This window comes from Hyaena hyaena, unplaced genomic scaffold (genome assembly GCF_003009895.1).
Source record: "Hyaena hyaena isolate Hyena2069 unplaced genomic scaffold, ASM300989v1 scaffold_78, whole genome shotgun sequence".
Taxonomy (NCBI): Eukaryota; Metazoa; Chordata; class Mammalia; order Carnivora; family Hyaenidae; genus Hyaena; species Hyaena hyaena.
Window position 1 is genome coordinate 2869479 of NW_024080710.1, and position 17730 is coordinate 2887208.

At 54.2% G+C, this 17730-nt stretch overlaps 1 protein-coding gene across 1 annotated transcript in view; it reads left to right on the top strand.

Annotated features, from left to right (window-relative positions):
* The window catches only part of ANTXRL (ANTXR like), a 38236-nt gene extending 21002 nt beyond the window's left edge, over positions 1-17234 (top strand). Inside the window, 8 exon segments of the mRNA XM_039233730.1 lie at positions 3080-3178; positions 4360-4429; positions 4989-5079; positions 6666-6833; positions 8097-8132; positions 9237-9317; positions 10792-10869; positions 16257-17234. Coding sequence (XP_039089661.1) covers positions 3080-3178; positions 4360-4429; positions 4989-5079; positions 6666-6833; positions 8097-8132; positions 9237-9317; positions 10792-10869; positions 16257-16562 — 929 coding nt within the window. The 3' untranslated portion in view covers positions 16563-17234.
* The last annotated feature ends 496 nt before the right edge of the window (positions 17235-17730 follow it).

Genomic DNA, 17730 nt, shown 5'->3' on the forward strand with positions numbered 1-17730 from the left:
AGATCCGCAGGGTGGCCAGGAGACTCACTGTGTGCAAAGGACAGGGCAGGACCCAGAGGGTAAAGGCAGGGCCCACTATGCAGTGCAAAGCCACCTTTACCACCAACTGATAGCTATTGTTCCTCTCTGATAAGGTTCCCTTTTTCTACTACTACTGGCTCCCAGAGATAGCTACTATAAATAGTTGATCATAAGACATACATACCTATCTAACTATGCTTTTCAAAGTATTCTTACATCAGCGGGATCATTTAGTTCACAACATTTTCCACCATCTGTACATGTTCCATTACATGGATGGAAGAAATTTCATTAGTCTCCCCTGGTTGATACTGTGGTGGCTTCTAACATGTGGCTACAGCAGGCTGTGCACACCTGAGGCTCACCTCTCTGTGGGCATGGGTCAGGATTCCCTGGGTCAATTCCAGAATTGTGGCATTAAGAGGACACACAGGTTAAAAGTTGGTCAGTTGAGTCGAATTTCTCCCAAAGAGCCTGTGCTGGGCAGCAGGTGGTGTTCCCAGAGCCCGGCCCTCCCAGGGCAGATCACTTCCACTAGATGACCTTGTCAGTCTCAGCATCAGTTGTCCTTGCTCACTGCTTGGCTTCCTCCGGTCGTTGTCAGGGAGCTGCTTGCCTTCCCAGCTCCTCCCTCTGGAGCCCTGGGAAGACTGGTTTAGAACTCTTCCTCCAGAAAGAAAGCTCTCCATAAAGAAGGATCGGTCTCCCTGCCAGGGGCTGGATGGTCCCTGTGCCACCTGAGAGTGGGTACACAGTGGAACTCTACCTGGGAGACAGCTCCCTGAAAGCCAATGTTTATCCATCCTTATCTTCATTTTCCTCCTGTGTGTGTTACTGTTGGAGGAATTGGGTGAGGGCTGTTGGAGCAGAAGGAGCAGCTACTGAACAAAGCAAAATCCTTTAACCCCATGTCTCTGTTGCTCAAAAATCTGACACCATCACTGCCTCCCACTTACTGAGACTTGCTAGATTGACAAGACCCTCTCAGAGCAGCAGTGCTTGGGGACACAGTGGGCACTGCTGCAGGGAAGTGATGACTGAGCAGGGCCTGAAGAGCTGAAAAGCTAAAGAGCTGAAGAGCTGGGAAGGGGGTCACAGGCATAGGGACAGCATGTGCTCTTCCTGAGGAGTGCAGGCACTGCAGGGCCATCCCTCTGAAGCAACCTTGTGATAGCTGCTCAGAACCCCCTTTACCGAAGAGCAAAGGGGAGCGGGGGAAGTAGGTCCTGGATTGGGTACATGAAGTCAGATCTTGGCCCTGTACCTGCTAGGCATCCAGGGAAGGCCATCTGGTTCCCTCTCTTCAAGCTGGGGTAGGAATGCCTAGCTCATGGGTGTTGGAGGTTAAGGAAAGTGTAGAATGGCCCATAGCATATAATCAGTTAGTGAGGAATGCCATTTTGATGAACACTGGCGTTACATGCCTTGGGTCTGGCACAGATTTGCCCATCTCTGGTTCCTTCTGCCTGTGTGCTTGTGGCAGGAAGGTTCTACTCACTGTTTTTACGTCCCCTGGAGACTGATCTCTCCACATGCAGCCAACTGAGTTTTCCCTTCTCTGCCTGTATCTAATTACAATGTGGGTTATCGATTTACTGTTCTGTCTTGCAAGGGAATGCTTCTTTGTGATTAAAAAAAAAAATCCTAGAATGTAAATTTCAGATGACACTTCACCATGAGACTGAGAGCCAGCAGCTCTGCTCAAGGTGGCCCTAGCAAGGCTGGCAGAAGGGTTTACAGGAGACAAACCGAACTGCTCCTTCCAGGACTATCACAGAGCCCTGTGTCATGGTGGGAAGGGTCCTTATGAAGTGTGAGCCTTGAGCAGGCAGCCTGGCACAATTGAGTCCAAAGCACCATTGTACTGTTGGCTACTATGAGTGGGAGAGGACGTGTCACTTAGAGACATCAAGCCTCCGCTGGTCCAGGGGCCAGGCTGGTGCCATGAACAGGAGGCGTGTATCAGGCTAAGCCAAAGATGGTTGGCTGCTTGTGAGGTGTAGTGCGCTAAGGCAGGCGCTGGCCACTGAGGAACTCCCATGATGTGAATGGGGCATTGGCCCCTGGCCCAGCCAATCGTTGACATGCAGAAATACGAACCCACCAATTCCAGGTGTTCCCATTTTCCAAGAACACTAGTGATCTGGATTTTTAATGAAAATGTGCAAACTTTAAATGTTGATACCCATTTTGGGGAAACACATGAAAGCGTAACCCAGTCAGCACTCAGCAACTAGCCACAGGCCTAGAATTTATTTTCTTCAAAGCAGAAAATTTGCAAACACTGCCCTGGCCAATGGGAGCTGCAGGGAGACCTGAAGCAGGAGGAATCAGAACATCCAGGTCCAAGGTTGCACTAGTGTGTGGAAATAAATAAATTGAGCTAGGGCAAACCAAGCTTCCAGGATTGGAATAAACCAGTCTGAGAGGTGGAGGCTAATGACCTTGGGCTTGCAGTTAAAGACCTACATGTTATCTTGGCTAAACCCTTAGGGAAATGGTCTACCAGCTGTCCTTTCTATCCACTGGTATTTGCTTCAGGGGAGGCTCAGTAGCCTGGTGTAGGTCAAGGGCCTAGACCTGCACTTTAGCATATCAGTGTCTCCACACTGAAAGAGAAAGTGCTTGCTGAACCCGAGGTGAGTTGTCTGTAGTCCATGAAGCCTCAGGCAGAGGCAGTGGAAGAGCAATCATGGGAGACTTCCAGAAGCACAGCTAAGGCAGGACTTCTCCTTCCATGAGGGATTCTTTTGTGCAGGTTCCCAGAATCTTAACATATACAGAAGATGGGGCTGGGTCCCTTTAATGGGCTCCAAGTATCAGGGGTGAAGATGAGAAGATACCCAACAGCCTAAGGCTCCCCTATTACTTAGAGTGGACCCTCTATTATACTGGGTTAGGGTCTGACCTCCAGAGGTCAGACATGTTTGTTTTGACATGTTTGCTTCCTTGCAGGAATCCCTAAAAATTCCATTTTTTGGGGGGACATGCCTTGTAAGACAGGAGAAAGGCAGTCCTCAGCCCCACCTTACACAGTCCTTTGAATGTTGCTTTGCAGAAGACTATGAAGTGATGATTACTGGAAAAGGATTTAATAATGCACCAAACAAGGAGGAAGTTATTTGTAGGTTCCGCTTCGGCACTAATAAATTCTTTGGTAAGTAGCTCTTTTGGTGCCTAGAAGTGACAAATTCCCTACAACAGGCTGTCTTCCCCTCAGCCAGCCAGGCCTTCAAAGCCCTTGCTGGCCATTCACTATGGGTGCTGTGAGGATAGATCAGCGTGGACAAGTAGAAGGCGGGACCTGGCTGGAAAGCCTGGTGACCTATACCTCAAAGCTGGGAAGTCATCAATACCCAACACCACAAGAGCCTCTCAGAGCAGGGCTTTACCCCTGCCTAGAATGGCTGTGGTGTGCTGGGTGTGTCCCAGAACTGCATTCCCCCTCCCTTGGCTCAGCTCTGACTTGCCTTAAAAGATAAAGACCCGAATCCATCAACTCTGCTAGTCAGAAAAACAGGCAGCCCTGGAGCTCTGAGTCTGGGCCAGGTGTGAGAGAGGATGCCAGCTGCCACGCCTGGGTCCTGGAATCCTGGCACAGGCACACATCACATGTCTGACCTTGACCATATGAGGGTTCTCTTCTCAGCTTCTTTTCCTCTACTGCAGTAGTTGAGCTAAGCCATGGTACCTCTGTAAGCCTATAATTGGGAAATATTCAGGCATCAGGTGTTCCTCCATGATGGGTGAGTGGCCAGAGAGAGCCCGCAGTTGGATACGTAGATGTGCCCTCAACACTGAGATGGATATAATCCTCCCCAAAGAGCAAGGCAGTACAGTAGGACTTTCTTCCACTGAGCACCCAGTGCATTCATTTGACCTGACTGTTCGGTGACATCTTACTGCAGAGCCAACTGGTAAACCCAGAGCTACCTCCAGACATCCCAACATTACACGATAAATGTTTCAGTCTCCTAAGGGAAATGGTGTCTCTCAGGGACAGGACAGGTGCCACGTTCCTCCGTTCTCCGTGCCTTCCATTGTTTATTGTTGTCTCAAAAATTGGCACTCTCTGCATTTATTTTGCTCCTTATTAGTTATTTCATTGTCTGTCTCCCTCCTATCTTTCAAATGTAGGCCCCTTGAGAGCAGGGACTTAGGCTGCCTTTTCCATTTTAGCCAGGCATTGCGTAGGGCCTGGTGCATGGCAGGGGCTCCGAGGAAGGCAGCAAAGGAAAGCTGGCATCTGCCAGAGTGTTCATCTGCTCGCCAGGGCCAACTGAGGGGAGATGGATGCATGGACATGCCCACTGACATTCTCTTGTGGTTTTCTCCTAGATAAAAAAGTCAGCGCTGTGGATGATAACACCATAACATGCCCAGGAGTAAGGGTAGAAAAACCAGACGAGTAAGTGCCCAGGTCAGGGGCCACAGGTGCAGTTTTTGCCACTGTGAGGCATATAGAATGTGGGATGTCACCTCTGCTGGGGCAGCACGTGTCTGTCTCCCAAAGTCTCAGGGCATTCTCTCCACTTCTCCATGTTGGTGGTCACCTGAGGGGCTCAGGGATCTGCTATAGCCCAGTCTCTGCTGAGGAGGAAGACCCTGGAGATGATGTCTCTGGGGAAGGCTTCTGCTCCAGGTAGCCATCAGAGCTAAGCCAACATACTCTGCAAGTGGAGAAAAGTCACGATGGTGACACCAATCCGCCCTGCCTAGAAACCTAGCCCATGGCCACGAGGGCATGTTATCCCATGCAGGGCTCCTCATGCCCAGGCAGCCTTCACTGCAGAGGCTGCTCTCAGGTGCTTGGGGGTGAGCTCCCCTTACCCATGCCCTGTGCTCACTGGTGGCCCCAATGCCTAATGATCACTTACAATGAGAAGAAATGTGGGATGTGGTTCCAGCGGAATGCAAGAAATATGTCTGTTGGGGCTCTTTGTACCTCCGCAATTTCTGTGTTGTAGGTTGATCCACGTGGAAATTAGCCTGAATAATGCCAAGAGCTTCATTAAGAGTGATGCTAACATTACCACCAAGGACTGTGTGAGTGCTAGGGTAAGGCTGTAGCCTCCATCCTGGGGCCGTCCCCAGCACCTCCACTTAAGGAGCACACCGCCTAGGAAGCAGGAGAGGGGACACAGTGCGAAGGGCCTGAGAAAGGAACATGTGCTGACAGGCAGCTGGGCCAGGCTCAGAGCCGGCACGGGGCCCTCAGCCCTTCATCGGCAAGCTGTCCGCACATCGGGCTGGGGAGGCGCCCTGGGAGCACTTCCACAGGGGCACCTGCGGTGTAGCCCCCCGTCCAGGTCCTGCAGAACCTCTGCTCTCTCTGTGGACCAGGTGTCCCTGATGGCACAGGAAAGGGAACAGGTAGAGCTCTAAGCAGAGTCCAGAATCGGTGCTGGGGCTGTGCCGCCCTGCCTCGCCCTTGCCACCTCCGCTGGCCCAAGGATCGCAGTGGGGAGCTCTGGGCCCCATTCTGCATCCCAGCTGGGCGAGTGGGAGGGGCTGGGGGACTGGTGGGTTAAGAGCCGAATACAGGACCTCTGGGGGAGTGGGGTTCACCAGATCCGGGCCCCAGACACGGGGGGTCTGGAGGGTAGGACCAGCCGTGGCCCTGTGCAGTCAGGTGTGTTTCAGCAGCTGCTGATACGGCTGAACCCACACACCCCCAGCACTGCCCTGAGCCCAAGCCCGCGTGGGGAACACCCTCGTCATTTTGCAGAGGGCCTCGGCCTCCCGTCCGCCTCTGCTGCTTTCTCGTGCTCCTCAGCCGTCCCTCGCTGCTAACTCTCTGACCCCTGTGGGACCTTGCTCTCCTGCACATGGTGGGAAGCTGCCAGGCTGTGGGGAGGGCCTGGGATTCAGCTCAGGGACGGGCATGTGGGAAGGAAGGCGCTGCCCCCAGGTGCCCACTCCTTAGAGCCCCACGTCATCTGGGCACTGGTGCAGGGCAGCATGACGTGGGCGACAGAGCACATCAGACATGAGAAGAGGGCTACCTGGGAGGAGGGATGCCCCTGCCTAAAGGCCACTAGCCTAGGGTCCTGTCTGGGAGGGTTCCAGCAGCGCTGACAGTCCTCTGACTGTGTCTTCACTTGTGCCAGGACGGGCACTCATGGATCCGAGACCACACACAGCCACTTGCCCATCAGGAGTCTGACTGACAGGCCACCCTCAGCGGGCACATTCAGGAAAGAACTCAGGAGGACCCGTGCCACCATGGGCCCCGACCCTGCTTCCCTGGTCAGCTGCCCTGACTCCTGGGCACACTCTGTGCCCTCCTGTTCCCCCGCCTCAGGGAAAGCAGAGCACTCGGTTTAGGAGAGGGGCAACACAGCGTGCGGCTGAGGCGTGCAGACTGGCTCATCAACCCCTCCCCCCCAAGGATTCAACTCCCCGTCAGGGCTCTGTGCCAGAGCCTCTGAACAGAGCCAGCGGTGTGCTCTGCGGCCCAGGGCTCCACAGCGGCTCTGTGAGTGCGGTCCTGTCCCCGGGGCCCTCAGTGCTCCCTGGAGGCGGGGAGACCTGAGCTCACTGGGAGCAGGCTGACGGGCAGGCCTGGTGTGAGGTGCTGGGGAGGCACCCAGTAAGAGACCCGACCAGATCTACCCCAGACTTTTTATGTGTGCCTTTTTCAGAATGGGGCACCCGAAGAGGGAGGTCCCTCTCCGTCTCCTCCTCCTCCAGAAAACACACCTCCATCATTATTCCCACCAATCCCATCTTTATACTTGATTGGGCTCCTCCCAGCTGGGCTTCTATTCCTGTGTCTTTTCTGCTGCCTCTGCCGATGCTGCTGCAACAAGGTAAATAATGTCTTGAGCAATATTACCATTCTCCAGGCGCTTGCCAGCAACGTGACGGACACAGCCCCTACCCCTGCCCCATGATCCTGCCAGTGGGCGGGTTCCCATGAGCTCCCGGGTCATCATATGAGCAAACAGAGGCACAGACTGTGTCTTCTATTCCCAGAGAGAGACTCAGCCTGTGTCTCCGGGCTCCTCTGCTTCATGCTTGTTTCCAGGGGCGGCCTGTGAGCTGCCCTGTCCGCTGGGGAAAAGCCACCCCAGAGCCCAGTGACCAGGGAGGCCTCACAGCAGCCAGGCTTCTGGAGAACTCAGGGAGACCAAGCACCAGAAGAGGTCTCTGCTGCTGAGGGAAGAAGGCGGGACCCACAGGAGGCACTGGGAGCCCCAAGGGACAATCCTGCCAGCAGGGACGATTCCTGGCCTCTGGGGCAGCTGAGCCTTGGAAACCAGTACAGGTCTCTGCACACAGCTAGTGTGTCCCTCCTTCCTTCCTCAGTCATTACTAAGGGCAGGGTGTGATGGGCCCCATACTGGGCACACGGAGACATTCCTGCACACAGGAGCTCACAGTCTAGTGTGTGCTCTGCTATTGGTCCCTGGGGGTGGAGGGTAAAGTGTCACCTTCACAGGCTGTGGCATCAGAGCCCTAGCAAAGGAGAGCTGCTGGCCCCGCGGGAGGGAGAAGGGCAAGACGTGCTGGCTGCTGGCATTGCAAGGACGTGGGCCAGAGCTGGGTGAAGGAAGAGGGAACAGCAGAGGTGGGAAGGGCCAGAGCAAAGCAGCAAGGCAGAAGTGGGTCTGATTGCTGTGGAGGGGGAGCTGTGAGGACAGAAAGTGGGGCTACAGGCTGTCAGCACAGAACGGGGACCAGGGAGGGCTGCGGGCTGTGGGAGGTGAAGGGAGAGGAGCAAGGAAATTGGACGTGCTCTCTTGTCTTCATGTGATGGAAGGTGGAAGGGCAGCTGATGAAAACTCCTGGGTGGGGCACCTCCACCAGGGCCCAGGAACCCTAGTCTGGGGGTCTCCCTGTCCACCCCCCCACCCAGGGCGGTCCGATTCCCCTTTGAGAACCCAGGAGCCTGAGCCTCAGGGGGGTGGGGCCGGTTGGCCACATCCCACAGACAGTGGGTTCGCAGGCTGACACCCCAAAGCCCATGTTCTGTGTTACTGCTGCTGAGTAGGGTCACCTCCTGTCTGCATGGCCGAGCCAGTACCCTCCATGCTCCTCCAGCCTGTGCTCATGTCTCTTTATCATTCTAGCCCTGCAGGCCGCCGCCAATGCCGAAAATAATATTGGTGAGTCATGATTTTTGTCCCCATGTTGTCAGCATGCCCAGTGCCCACACTGGCCTTCACAAAAGGGGTCCTGTTGCCTGTGGGATATTTCCACCCCCTGTCCCACCACCTGCCACCTACCTGGGCAGGGAGAGCTGGCAGAAAGAAGAGGGTGAGGGAGGGGCAGAGAGGGCCCTCAGGAGGACTTAGGACTCATAACACCCTTCCCAAGTATGCACCTCAGCCCGATCGAGGACTGTGTCACTCAATTAGAAACTTGGGGTAGCCTGTTTCACCAATGGCTGTAGACCCCCAAATATTGGAGCTTCCATCAGTTCCCAAAGGATAGTTCATAGCTATACCTTCGCCAGGTCTCAGGTGAGTTCTTGGAAAAAGAGCCTCAGGTCTCAGGACCAGGTGGCCCCCTTCAGGCTCTGATGTATGTTGGGGTGTGTTGCACTGATCTTTGTCATCGCCACCTGGCAGGGCAAGAGGCTTGGCTGCTGGTGCTTTAGGGAGTCCGGAGCTGGGGAGGTGGGAAGGGGTCTTACCAGGTACCAAATGTGAGTAAGGCCCAGGCCAGGTGAGCACAGGAAGCAGGTATGGCTCGCTCAGAGTGGGGACCCAAACAGAGCCCAAAGTAGTAGTGGCAGGGACACAGAGTCCTGAATCAGGGGACCTGAGCCTGAGAGCAGGTACACACGGGCCTCAGTGTCCCGGGCTGTACGGTGGCTGGCTGCAGTATGACCTGAGGAGGCTGCAGGTGCCAGGGTCAGGTGAACGCAGCCCTGTCCTCCACAAATGACTTTACCCTGACACCCCTCCTGTCCACTGATAGCCGCAGGACCAGGCTTCTCCACCAAGGACGGCACCAGGGCACAGTGGGACAACACACAATACACTGTGTTGGTCTCTTACAGAAAAGCCATATCTGCACACAAAAGGAGTTTGCTTGTTTTCTCGTGGAGGACACTGTCACAGTACAGAGTGCTCCTCGTTTGTCCATGAAATCTCCAATTTCCCCTTTTTGAGTGGCCAGTGCATGACAGTGGCTAGGGCAACAGTGGCATGTGTCTGACCCAGGAGTTGCCAGACAAAGAAGCAAACTGTGCTTTCTCTTCCTAGGCTCCAGTGAGGGAATGCGTACAGCCCTGCCCGATGGTTGCCCCTTGTAGGTGCCGAGGACGCAGGATTAGACGGATAGAGGTGAGAAAGACCCTTAGGTGGGGCTGAGGGACAAGGGAGGGCAGCTGGTCCGTGGCCCCACATGACGCGTGGCCTGGGTGGAGATGAGCTCTGCGGGCACTACATCCATCCCTTGGCACCAGAGAGGAAGCAGAGGCCATCCCGATCCCGGGCCCGGAAGAGGGCAAAGGGTGTGAGGGCTCCTGCTGTCACCACCACCATGGGGGCCCACACCAGGGTCCCCCCCTTGGAAGGGGCCCAGGTTTGCAGATGTCGGGGGCTGGCCACCGCCCGCCAGTCCCAGGCTGTCTAGAAGGTTGTCAGCAGCTCCAGCACTAGCTTCCGATTTCCTGGCCGCAGGCAGAAGAGTAAGACACAAGCTCAACCACACACAGTCCCCAACAGCTCAGGGGAAAAATTGTTTCAAGGAAAATTCTGAGCAAAGTTTGTTCCACTGTAAAACTACCCGAAAGGCCAGTGGCACCAGCATCCCTTGTGTGAGTCAGCTCAGCAGAGTGAGGGACTGAGCTAACTACGTTGTCCTGGGACACAGTGACACGGGGACAGGGCCTCATGCAGGAGGAGGCTGTGGGGAGACATCCTCAGCCCAGGAAGTGCTAGTGCCGCACCCTGTGTGGGCTCCCAGCCCTGCAGGGAGCGTGATGACAGGGTGGGGAGGCCCCAGGCGGCCCTGGCTGAGGAAGGAGGAACCCCATAATCTTCCTTCCTGGGCTTTGCCCTCCTCCCGGGCCTGCACCTGCGGTGACGCGTCCTTTGGAAGTGCTCCACCAGGGACCAGGCACATTAGTCCAGGTGTCTTGCTTTTGACCCTGTGAGGAGCTCAGGTGGCAGCTGGAAAGACTGCTGACGGTCAGCCTGGGGCTCAGAGAAGCCAAAACAGCAGGAGGGGGCACAGGCCACTGGGCTGGCGCTCATTCCTGCTCACAGGGCGCAGCCCCCCGGCCCCCTCAGTAGGGCCCAGAGAGGCCTGAACTGCAGGTCCTGCAGCCAGGAGCCCACCTGCCCCTGGGCCCGGGGCCTCTTCTTTCCTCCCTTCCTCTCTCCCAGCAGCCCCGAGATCAGCCCTTGTCCCCACCTGCTCCTGGTGAGCCCCCGGGCAGGCCCTTGTCCCCTTCTCCCAGCTCGCGCTCTGCTCCCGATGCCCTCATCACGTTCCCTGCGGGGCCTCCCCCTGTGCGCCCCATGTATCCCCCACCTTGGACCTTCCCTCCCACATTGGCCCCTGCCTTCTCGTCCTACACACGAGATCTGCACTCACGTCAGGTTCCAAAATAATCTGGGACCCGCAGTGACATTGCTTGCCCCGAAACACCCAAGGCCACCAGGCCCCTGCCCCAGGTGGGGAGTGCAGGGCTGCCTTGGTGTGTTCCCAGGGACAGAGCCCTCCGGAGCCGTCTCGAGCAGAGGGGACTTTACCCCTCTGGAGGTGATGGCCGTGCCTTAGAGCTCCATTATGGCCACGTCTCCTTTTCAGGGCAAACTGGATACCTTGTGTGACTTTGTTCAAAGCTGCAACCAGGCGCCACTGATGTGGTATCAGCCCAGGTACAAGGTAAGCTGGGACACGGGGATGCTCCCCAGGGCAGGGCCCTTTGCTCTTTGCCCTCAACACCGCGCTCAGGGACTAGGGGTCAGAGAGCACTCTCTGGGCGTCTGCCCAGGAGGATCCCCGACAAGGAGGCCTGGGGCTCCTGAACCCCCCATGCGGACTCTGGATGGGGCACCTGCATTTCCTTTCTGGGCCTCGTCACAAGGACAGGAAGCTTTCTTGTAGACAGTGCGGCCCAGTGCTTCTGAACTTAGGTCAAAGAGGCCGGAGGGAGGCACGCCAGCGAGTTCTCCTGGCCCCCATCCGTCGTCCCTCCCCACGGGGCTCCCATCTGCGGGTCTGCCTGCTCCACACCCCATCCTCTGAGGCTCCTGGGCGGCTCCCTCATGTGCCGGGAATGCTGGAGGGCATGGGGGCACCCCCATGTTGTTGGCCAACACCGCCCGCTTTTACCGGGTAGTGGAGTCCCTCCATGTGCCACGCCTATGACAACGGGGAGAGGCCTGCATGTTCCAGGTGTCTTCCTTGGAATTTAATAGTTGTGAAGGCTAATTGTTACAGACTTCCTCCTGTGCCAGCTGCCAGTCTAAGAACTCTCCATAATTTCACATTCAATCCTGCCAGTAACTGTACGTGCATGTATACTAATATGCCTGTTTTACCAAGGGAGAACTAAGGCACAGAGAGGCCAGGCAACTTGCCTCATGTCACAGAGCCTGTGGGTGGCAGAGCTGGATTTGTACCCCAAGGCCCAGCTCCACCCTTCTCAATACCCTGCCTCCATCAGGTCAGTGCTCATGAAACCATGATGTGACCCCAAAACCAATGCAGGGTTTACACCTAGAACCCACGAAGAGTAGGCTCCTGGCCCCCTGGCTTCCCCTTTGCTCAGACGGGGCTAGGTGCCTGTGGGACGTGGTTGTCCCCAGTATCAGTAGTGAGGGCTGCATTAGGCATCTGCTGGGTTCAGGCAAACATGACTCTTCCTGGGTGGCCAGCTGAGCATTAGGAGTCCTGGGCAGGCCTGAGGTCGGGACCCTGCTGAGGAGACACCCAGATGCATGCTGACACCCAGCAGGACCCCGGCAGCTGTCAGAGGTTCAAGGCTCCACAGGAGCCCCCTGGGCTCCCGGCTCTGGGTCTGAACGGAGCTCACGGTTCCAGCCGTGCTTGCACAGAAGCCCATCTCCTTCTGAGTCACCTAGAGCCTCTTCCCAGGGCCACAGGCCCATCATGGTCACTTGAACACCACACCAGCCTTGTGCCCTGAACCCACGCAGCAGCGTCTGCTCCAGGTAGAGGGACAGAGCAAGCCATGGAGGGAGGCCCGAGACCAGAGGGAGGACAAGGGAGAGACACTAGAAAGGGCCGTCCCTACCCATCGAGGTGAGGGCAGGGGCACTGGGCAACCCTCTGGAGTGGTCCCTTTCCCAGACCCCGCTGGGAGGATCCTGGATCGTGGGGCACTTACAGCTGCTCAGCAATGTGCCCGGCCCTGCCACGCCAGCTCTGGAGTCCAGCCCACGACTCTTTCAGGCTGGGAGTGAGAGGGACCCCGTGTGTTTGCTGATGGCAAAACACAGTCCTGAGAGGCCAGCAAAGTAGCAGAGGCCGCCCAGAGCGTGAGTGGCAGCCTCCAGGGCCATCTGGGTGTCCCTGTTCATCCTGAGCAGAGCTGGGAGCCCATCACTAGGCCCTGTGGGTGTGAGCTCGCTTCCCACTCCTCGGTCCTTCCCATCTGACTTTGTCCCTCCCACCATCCTCCTGGAGACCTGAGTGTGGCTGTTTTCTTCAGGATCGTCTCCTCCCACACACATATACAAAATGTCCCAGCAAGACTCAGTCTAGTTCCTTAATCTTTTTTTTTAATAGTTTATTGTCTAGTTGGTTTCCATACAACACCCAGTGCTCATCCCCACAAGTGCCTCTAGTTCCTTAATCTTGAGCCAAACCCTGGCTCCCATTCAATGTCCTGACTCTCTTCCTTTGTTGCCTTATCCCAGGAAAAAAAGCCCATCAGTTCCCCGACAGGACCACAGCTAGATCCGCCCACTGTGGGAAGTCTGGCCCACAGTGCCCTACCTTACCCTCCCCCACTGCACGTGATGCCCACCGTCATAGAGCTGTGTCCCAGTGCACCTACCCTTTCTGTCCCCACAGTGCGCTGTGCACTGCACCTCCTTTCTCCTCACATCCACCCTGCAGGGACCACACCTGCCAGTGACACAGAGCCTCCTGAGTGCAGACACTGTTCTATGTGCTTGATACAACTAACTCTTTCATCGTCCCACGACTCCATCAGGGAGAAAGCCGAGGCCCCGCACAGTCAGCCACCTGCCCCGAAGCCTGAGGGTCAGTACCAGGAGCCGGCACCTCACTGCCAGTGTGGCTGACCCTCTTCCAGCAAGGTTGTCCCTTCTCTGCATGTCACAGCTGTGGAAACTGAGCCCCTGAATTTTAGTGATGGACTCACTGTGACCCGGCTGTGGAGGGGTGTGGCAGGGCAGGTAATGACCCCCAGAAGGTTCACATCCAAGTCCATGTTACGATGCCCATGTCATGCTGTCAGAGTCATAGGGAAACATCTGGGATATACTTCTGTCCATAGTGCAGTGTTTAGATGTGCAAACAATTGTGAATGTGACTATCTTATTTTTATAATATGCTGATAACAGACCTTGTAAATATGAGCTCATGTATGTTTGCTGAGAAAGAGTTTTTCCATGGAACGATTAGAACCTGGATACAGATTGGCCTAATGATGCATTCTTCCCAAGGAGCTCCTGAGTCCTCCGTCCTTGCCCACAACATGGAGGGAGCTCCATCAGGGAGGGGGTGTGACAAAGCTGGGACATGGTTGCACCTCTCCAGGAAGACTGAACCTGACAGCTGTCTGTCAAGCCAGTGAACTTTGAGAAGTTCACAACCCTACCCTCACCCCGACCCAAAACTCATACACGCACGCACACACACACACACACCCAAGCATGTACAAGGACATGCACACACATGTACACATTCCCCATGAAGTAGCAGGAAATGCCATAGTGGAGCCCATGCTCAAAGCATGGAGATTAGGACTAGCAACCAACCATTTTCAGGGGATCCAAGATTAGTCCCTGCACTGCGCAGCACCCAACTGATGTAAGAAGTAATTGGTCACTGGCTTAGATCATCAAATGGTCGAGAGGCAGGAGGAAGGAGACTCCCCTCTACCTCCAGACCCCTTCACTCAGCCCGTGACACTTGTACCACAGACTCAGGGGCTCTGCGGCCCTTTGGGTTCCCCCCACCACAATGGGCCCCCCTCTTCTCCCAGCATTCCGTGTGAAGATCCAGCCTGCAGCTCCCAGAGGTGGACTCAGGCATGGGGGAGAGGATGGGCCTCAGCACAGGTGCCCCACAGCCATCTCTTGATGAAATCGAAGAGATCCCACAGCAGTTTCTAGGTCTAGAATAATCTGTTCATGTTCTGGAGTGAGTAAGCAGAAATAAAGGAGCCTGAAATAAAAGTAAAACAATCCAGTCTCTTTTTAATATCAACACACCCATGCACACATGTAACACCAAGTGTCCTGACCTATAATGAAACCACAAGCCTTCACTTGCTGCTATAGAAGATTTGAGAATGTGAAAACCTAGACCACACTGTCAGCCTTTCCCAAAGGAATCATGGGCTTAGCTCTGCTTCAGTAGAACTGTAGTGACCATGTCTAGGGAATTTGGTCAAACTGATTTACGAATCAATTGAAAAAAAAAATACAGTTAAGCAGAGTTTGGGAGTTTTTGATGTGATCCTGGGGCCAGCATGGTGAGCATCCTGTCAGATGACCAAGACCTTGTCCATGAGTCCAAAACAGTCTGAGGTGTTGAGAACAGGCCCAGCTGCAGTGCTCTGGGCCACGGACCAGACGTTCCCCTCTTCAGCACCAGAATGTGGTTTGACAGAGGCGGCATTAGAGAATGGGTCTGTCTGTTTGTGTGAAATGGAGAGGCCAGGAGGGAGGACAGCCCTGGAGCCCAGGAATATGGAGGCCACAGCTCAGGTCACCATGCAGGGGAGGGGCCCTGATATGACGGACCACAGGCCTGGTACTGGAGAGGATGACTGGAGTGGAGACACATAGCTGAAGTGGGAACCGGGGGGAACCTCCCCTTGGAGATGATTCTGTGCAGCCTGGACCAGGGGAGTGCAAAGCCAGGTGAGCAGGGGAATAGAGACCTTTGAGTTGGCCTAAGAAGGGAGCCTGAGGGTTTACATGGCAGTCCGTGCTCAGAAAGGTGAAAATGGACAGGTAGCAAGAGACGCACGTGGCTCAAGACAGGGTTTGGGCTGAGTAGGCCCCGAGTGTAGGGTTGGTGACCTGGAGGCTGGGGAAAAGGAGGCAGGGGAGGTGAGCATGGACAATATGGAGGGCCAGCAGGAGGGTGGCAGAAGAAGCCATGCCTGTGAGTCTGGAGGTGAGAATGGCCAACTAAGGAGTTGAGATCAAGGGATTGCTGCTAAATGATCAAAGAACTTGCTATCTGCAGAGAGCTCAGGATTCCATTCGTAGTGGTTATCATGGATGATTTGTAAATAAGCAACTTTTATTTCCTTGTGCATGTCTGTGTGTATTGCGTGGGACCTCCACAACAGGCAAGTGTTACTTTTATGATCAGGGGAAGCTGAAATGTTTATCTGTAAAAGATAATATTAACTTGATAAAACCTAAGTGGATGTTACATAGAAAGTGGCCTAGCAAGTGACACTTTTCCCTTGCTCTCCTGCTAGGGAAAGTCACAGCGAGGATGCCCTGCCCATCTCTGGGCTTGGCTTCGCTCTGCACAAGGGAGTTCAGGCCCCCAAGGGTGTGTCTGTTCTTGAAGGTTTCATTGTATCAACTTCGTGTGGGTATGGGAAAGGACAAGGTCAGCCTCAAGGTGTCCCAGATTCATTAAGAACATACTTAGAAATTCAAGGGATTTTAGGTGTGTTGTTTTTCCAATGTGACTACATTAGGAGAGAAAACCAAGATTATTCTAAAGGGTTAGGAAGAATTTTTAGCAGTAGGGTGATGACAATGACAGTCTCAGTAAGAGAAAGCAGTGGTCAGCGCTCTTTGTCATTCACAGGTACTCAAGGTAACACTATTGAGTGAATGATGGGTTCGCAGAAGCCTAAAGTCTGCCCACTACATGGCACACCGATGGGGACTGATGGGGCTTTCTGGGGACCAATGGGCCCAGACAGATCCAGCAAGGGGATCATTGAGGACCTGGGCAGTAGGAAGAGCATAGGTGTGATTAGAGAGGAGCTTGGCAGGCCCCAGCATCCAGGGAAACCATGGCTTTCTGGTCCCAATTCCACTGGTTTCTCAGTGATCTTCTCTCTCTTCTCTTCCCTACAGAGGCGCTTCAACTTTGCCCGATTGAAGCCGCCCTGCATGAAGTATCCCTGTGCTTCAAAGATCTGCCTTCCACCCTGTGCCCCAAAGATCTGCCTTCCACCCTGCGCCCCAAAGATCTGCCTTTCAACCTGTGCCCCAAACATCTGCCTTCCCGCCAGCCGGGAGTGCTTCCCCATCAGCAGCTGCTACTCATGCTACCAATACCCGTCACGCAAGTGCTCCCGGCTTCCCTCCAGGATGCTGCCACTGATGGCCCCCTCTGCCCGGGCACTCTGCGGAACCACTTTGTCACTCCCACCCCCATAACCCAGCCTCCAACGCACCAAAACCCCAAGGTTATTAAGAGCCCGTTTTGCACTGAATCAGACATACGTATTGAGTCTTGGTTTACAATCAAAAGGAGTTGGAATTAGTTGCTTATCAGCAAGAGAATTTGTTACCTGGTAGGTTCGCTCCACTGGATGAGACATATCTATGCTGCTTCCATCCAGGACAAAGCACACCGGTGCCCTGTGGATGCAGACAGGGACATGACCCAGTCCCCACAGCCTGCTCTTCATCTGTCACGAAGGGCTGGGACACCTGGGATTGTAGCCAAATTCCGCTCTTTGCAAAAAGCCCAACATGTCTTTGAAATAGGAATCCAATCCTGCATCTCCTTCCCTAATTTTGTGTAGAGAGAAAGACTTGAGTTTCTCACCCTCCTTCACTCCACGTTCTTGGTTTTATTTTTTTCACTACCCACACTCCGAATGTGTCCTAGAAGGAGACAAACCCCCCTCAAGTTCAGCAGCTGCCAAGGGCAACTTCTCTTTCCAGACACCCCTGACTGTATCCTAGGCCCAGAAGCATTTTAGAGAATCCCCTCTGTTTCCCTAGACAATGTAAACCTCCCCTGTTTGTCATTTGCCATTTGCAAGACCACAACCAGTTATCTCCAACCTATGTTGAAGTAAATTAAAGGACTCTGCACCCTCACCCTCATGTCCTTGAATGTCATGATTATACTTTTCAGTAGAATTTCTGTAAGATGAGTATAGGTAAAAAGTAAACCAGGTTTGGATTTTTAGTCTGTGTTGATTAAAGTGGCTGTAGAGTGATGCCCATAATTAAAAAAAAAAAAAACAAAAGAAACAAAGAAGGAAGGAAGGAAGGAAGGAAGGAAGGAAGGAAGGAAGGAAGGAAGGAAGGAAGAAAGAAAGAAAGAAAGAAAGAAAGAAAGAAAGAAAGANGAAGGAAGGAAGGAAGGAAGGAAGGAAGGAAGGAAGGAAGGAAGAAAGAAAGAAAGAAAGAAAGAAAGAAAGAAAGAAAGAAAGAAAGAAAGAAAGAAAGAAAGAAAGAAAGAAAGAAAAGATAAAGTTTTCCTGAAATGGCTGTATGTGTGGAGAATGTTCGCAGGGTAACTCTCCAAAGCATTTATACCTGGAGTTGCTCCTACTTGTGGACCCCGCCCCCACTCCTCTGCCCTGAGTGT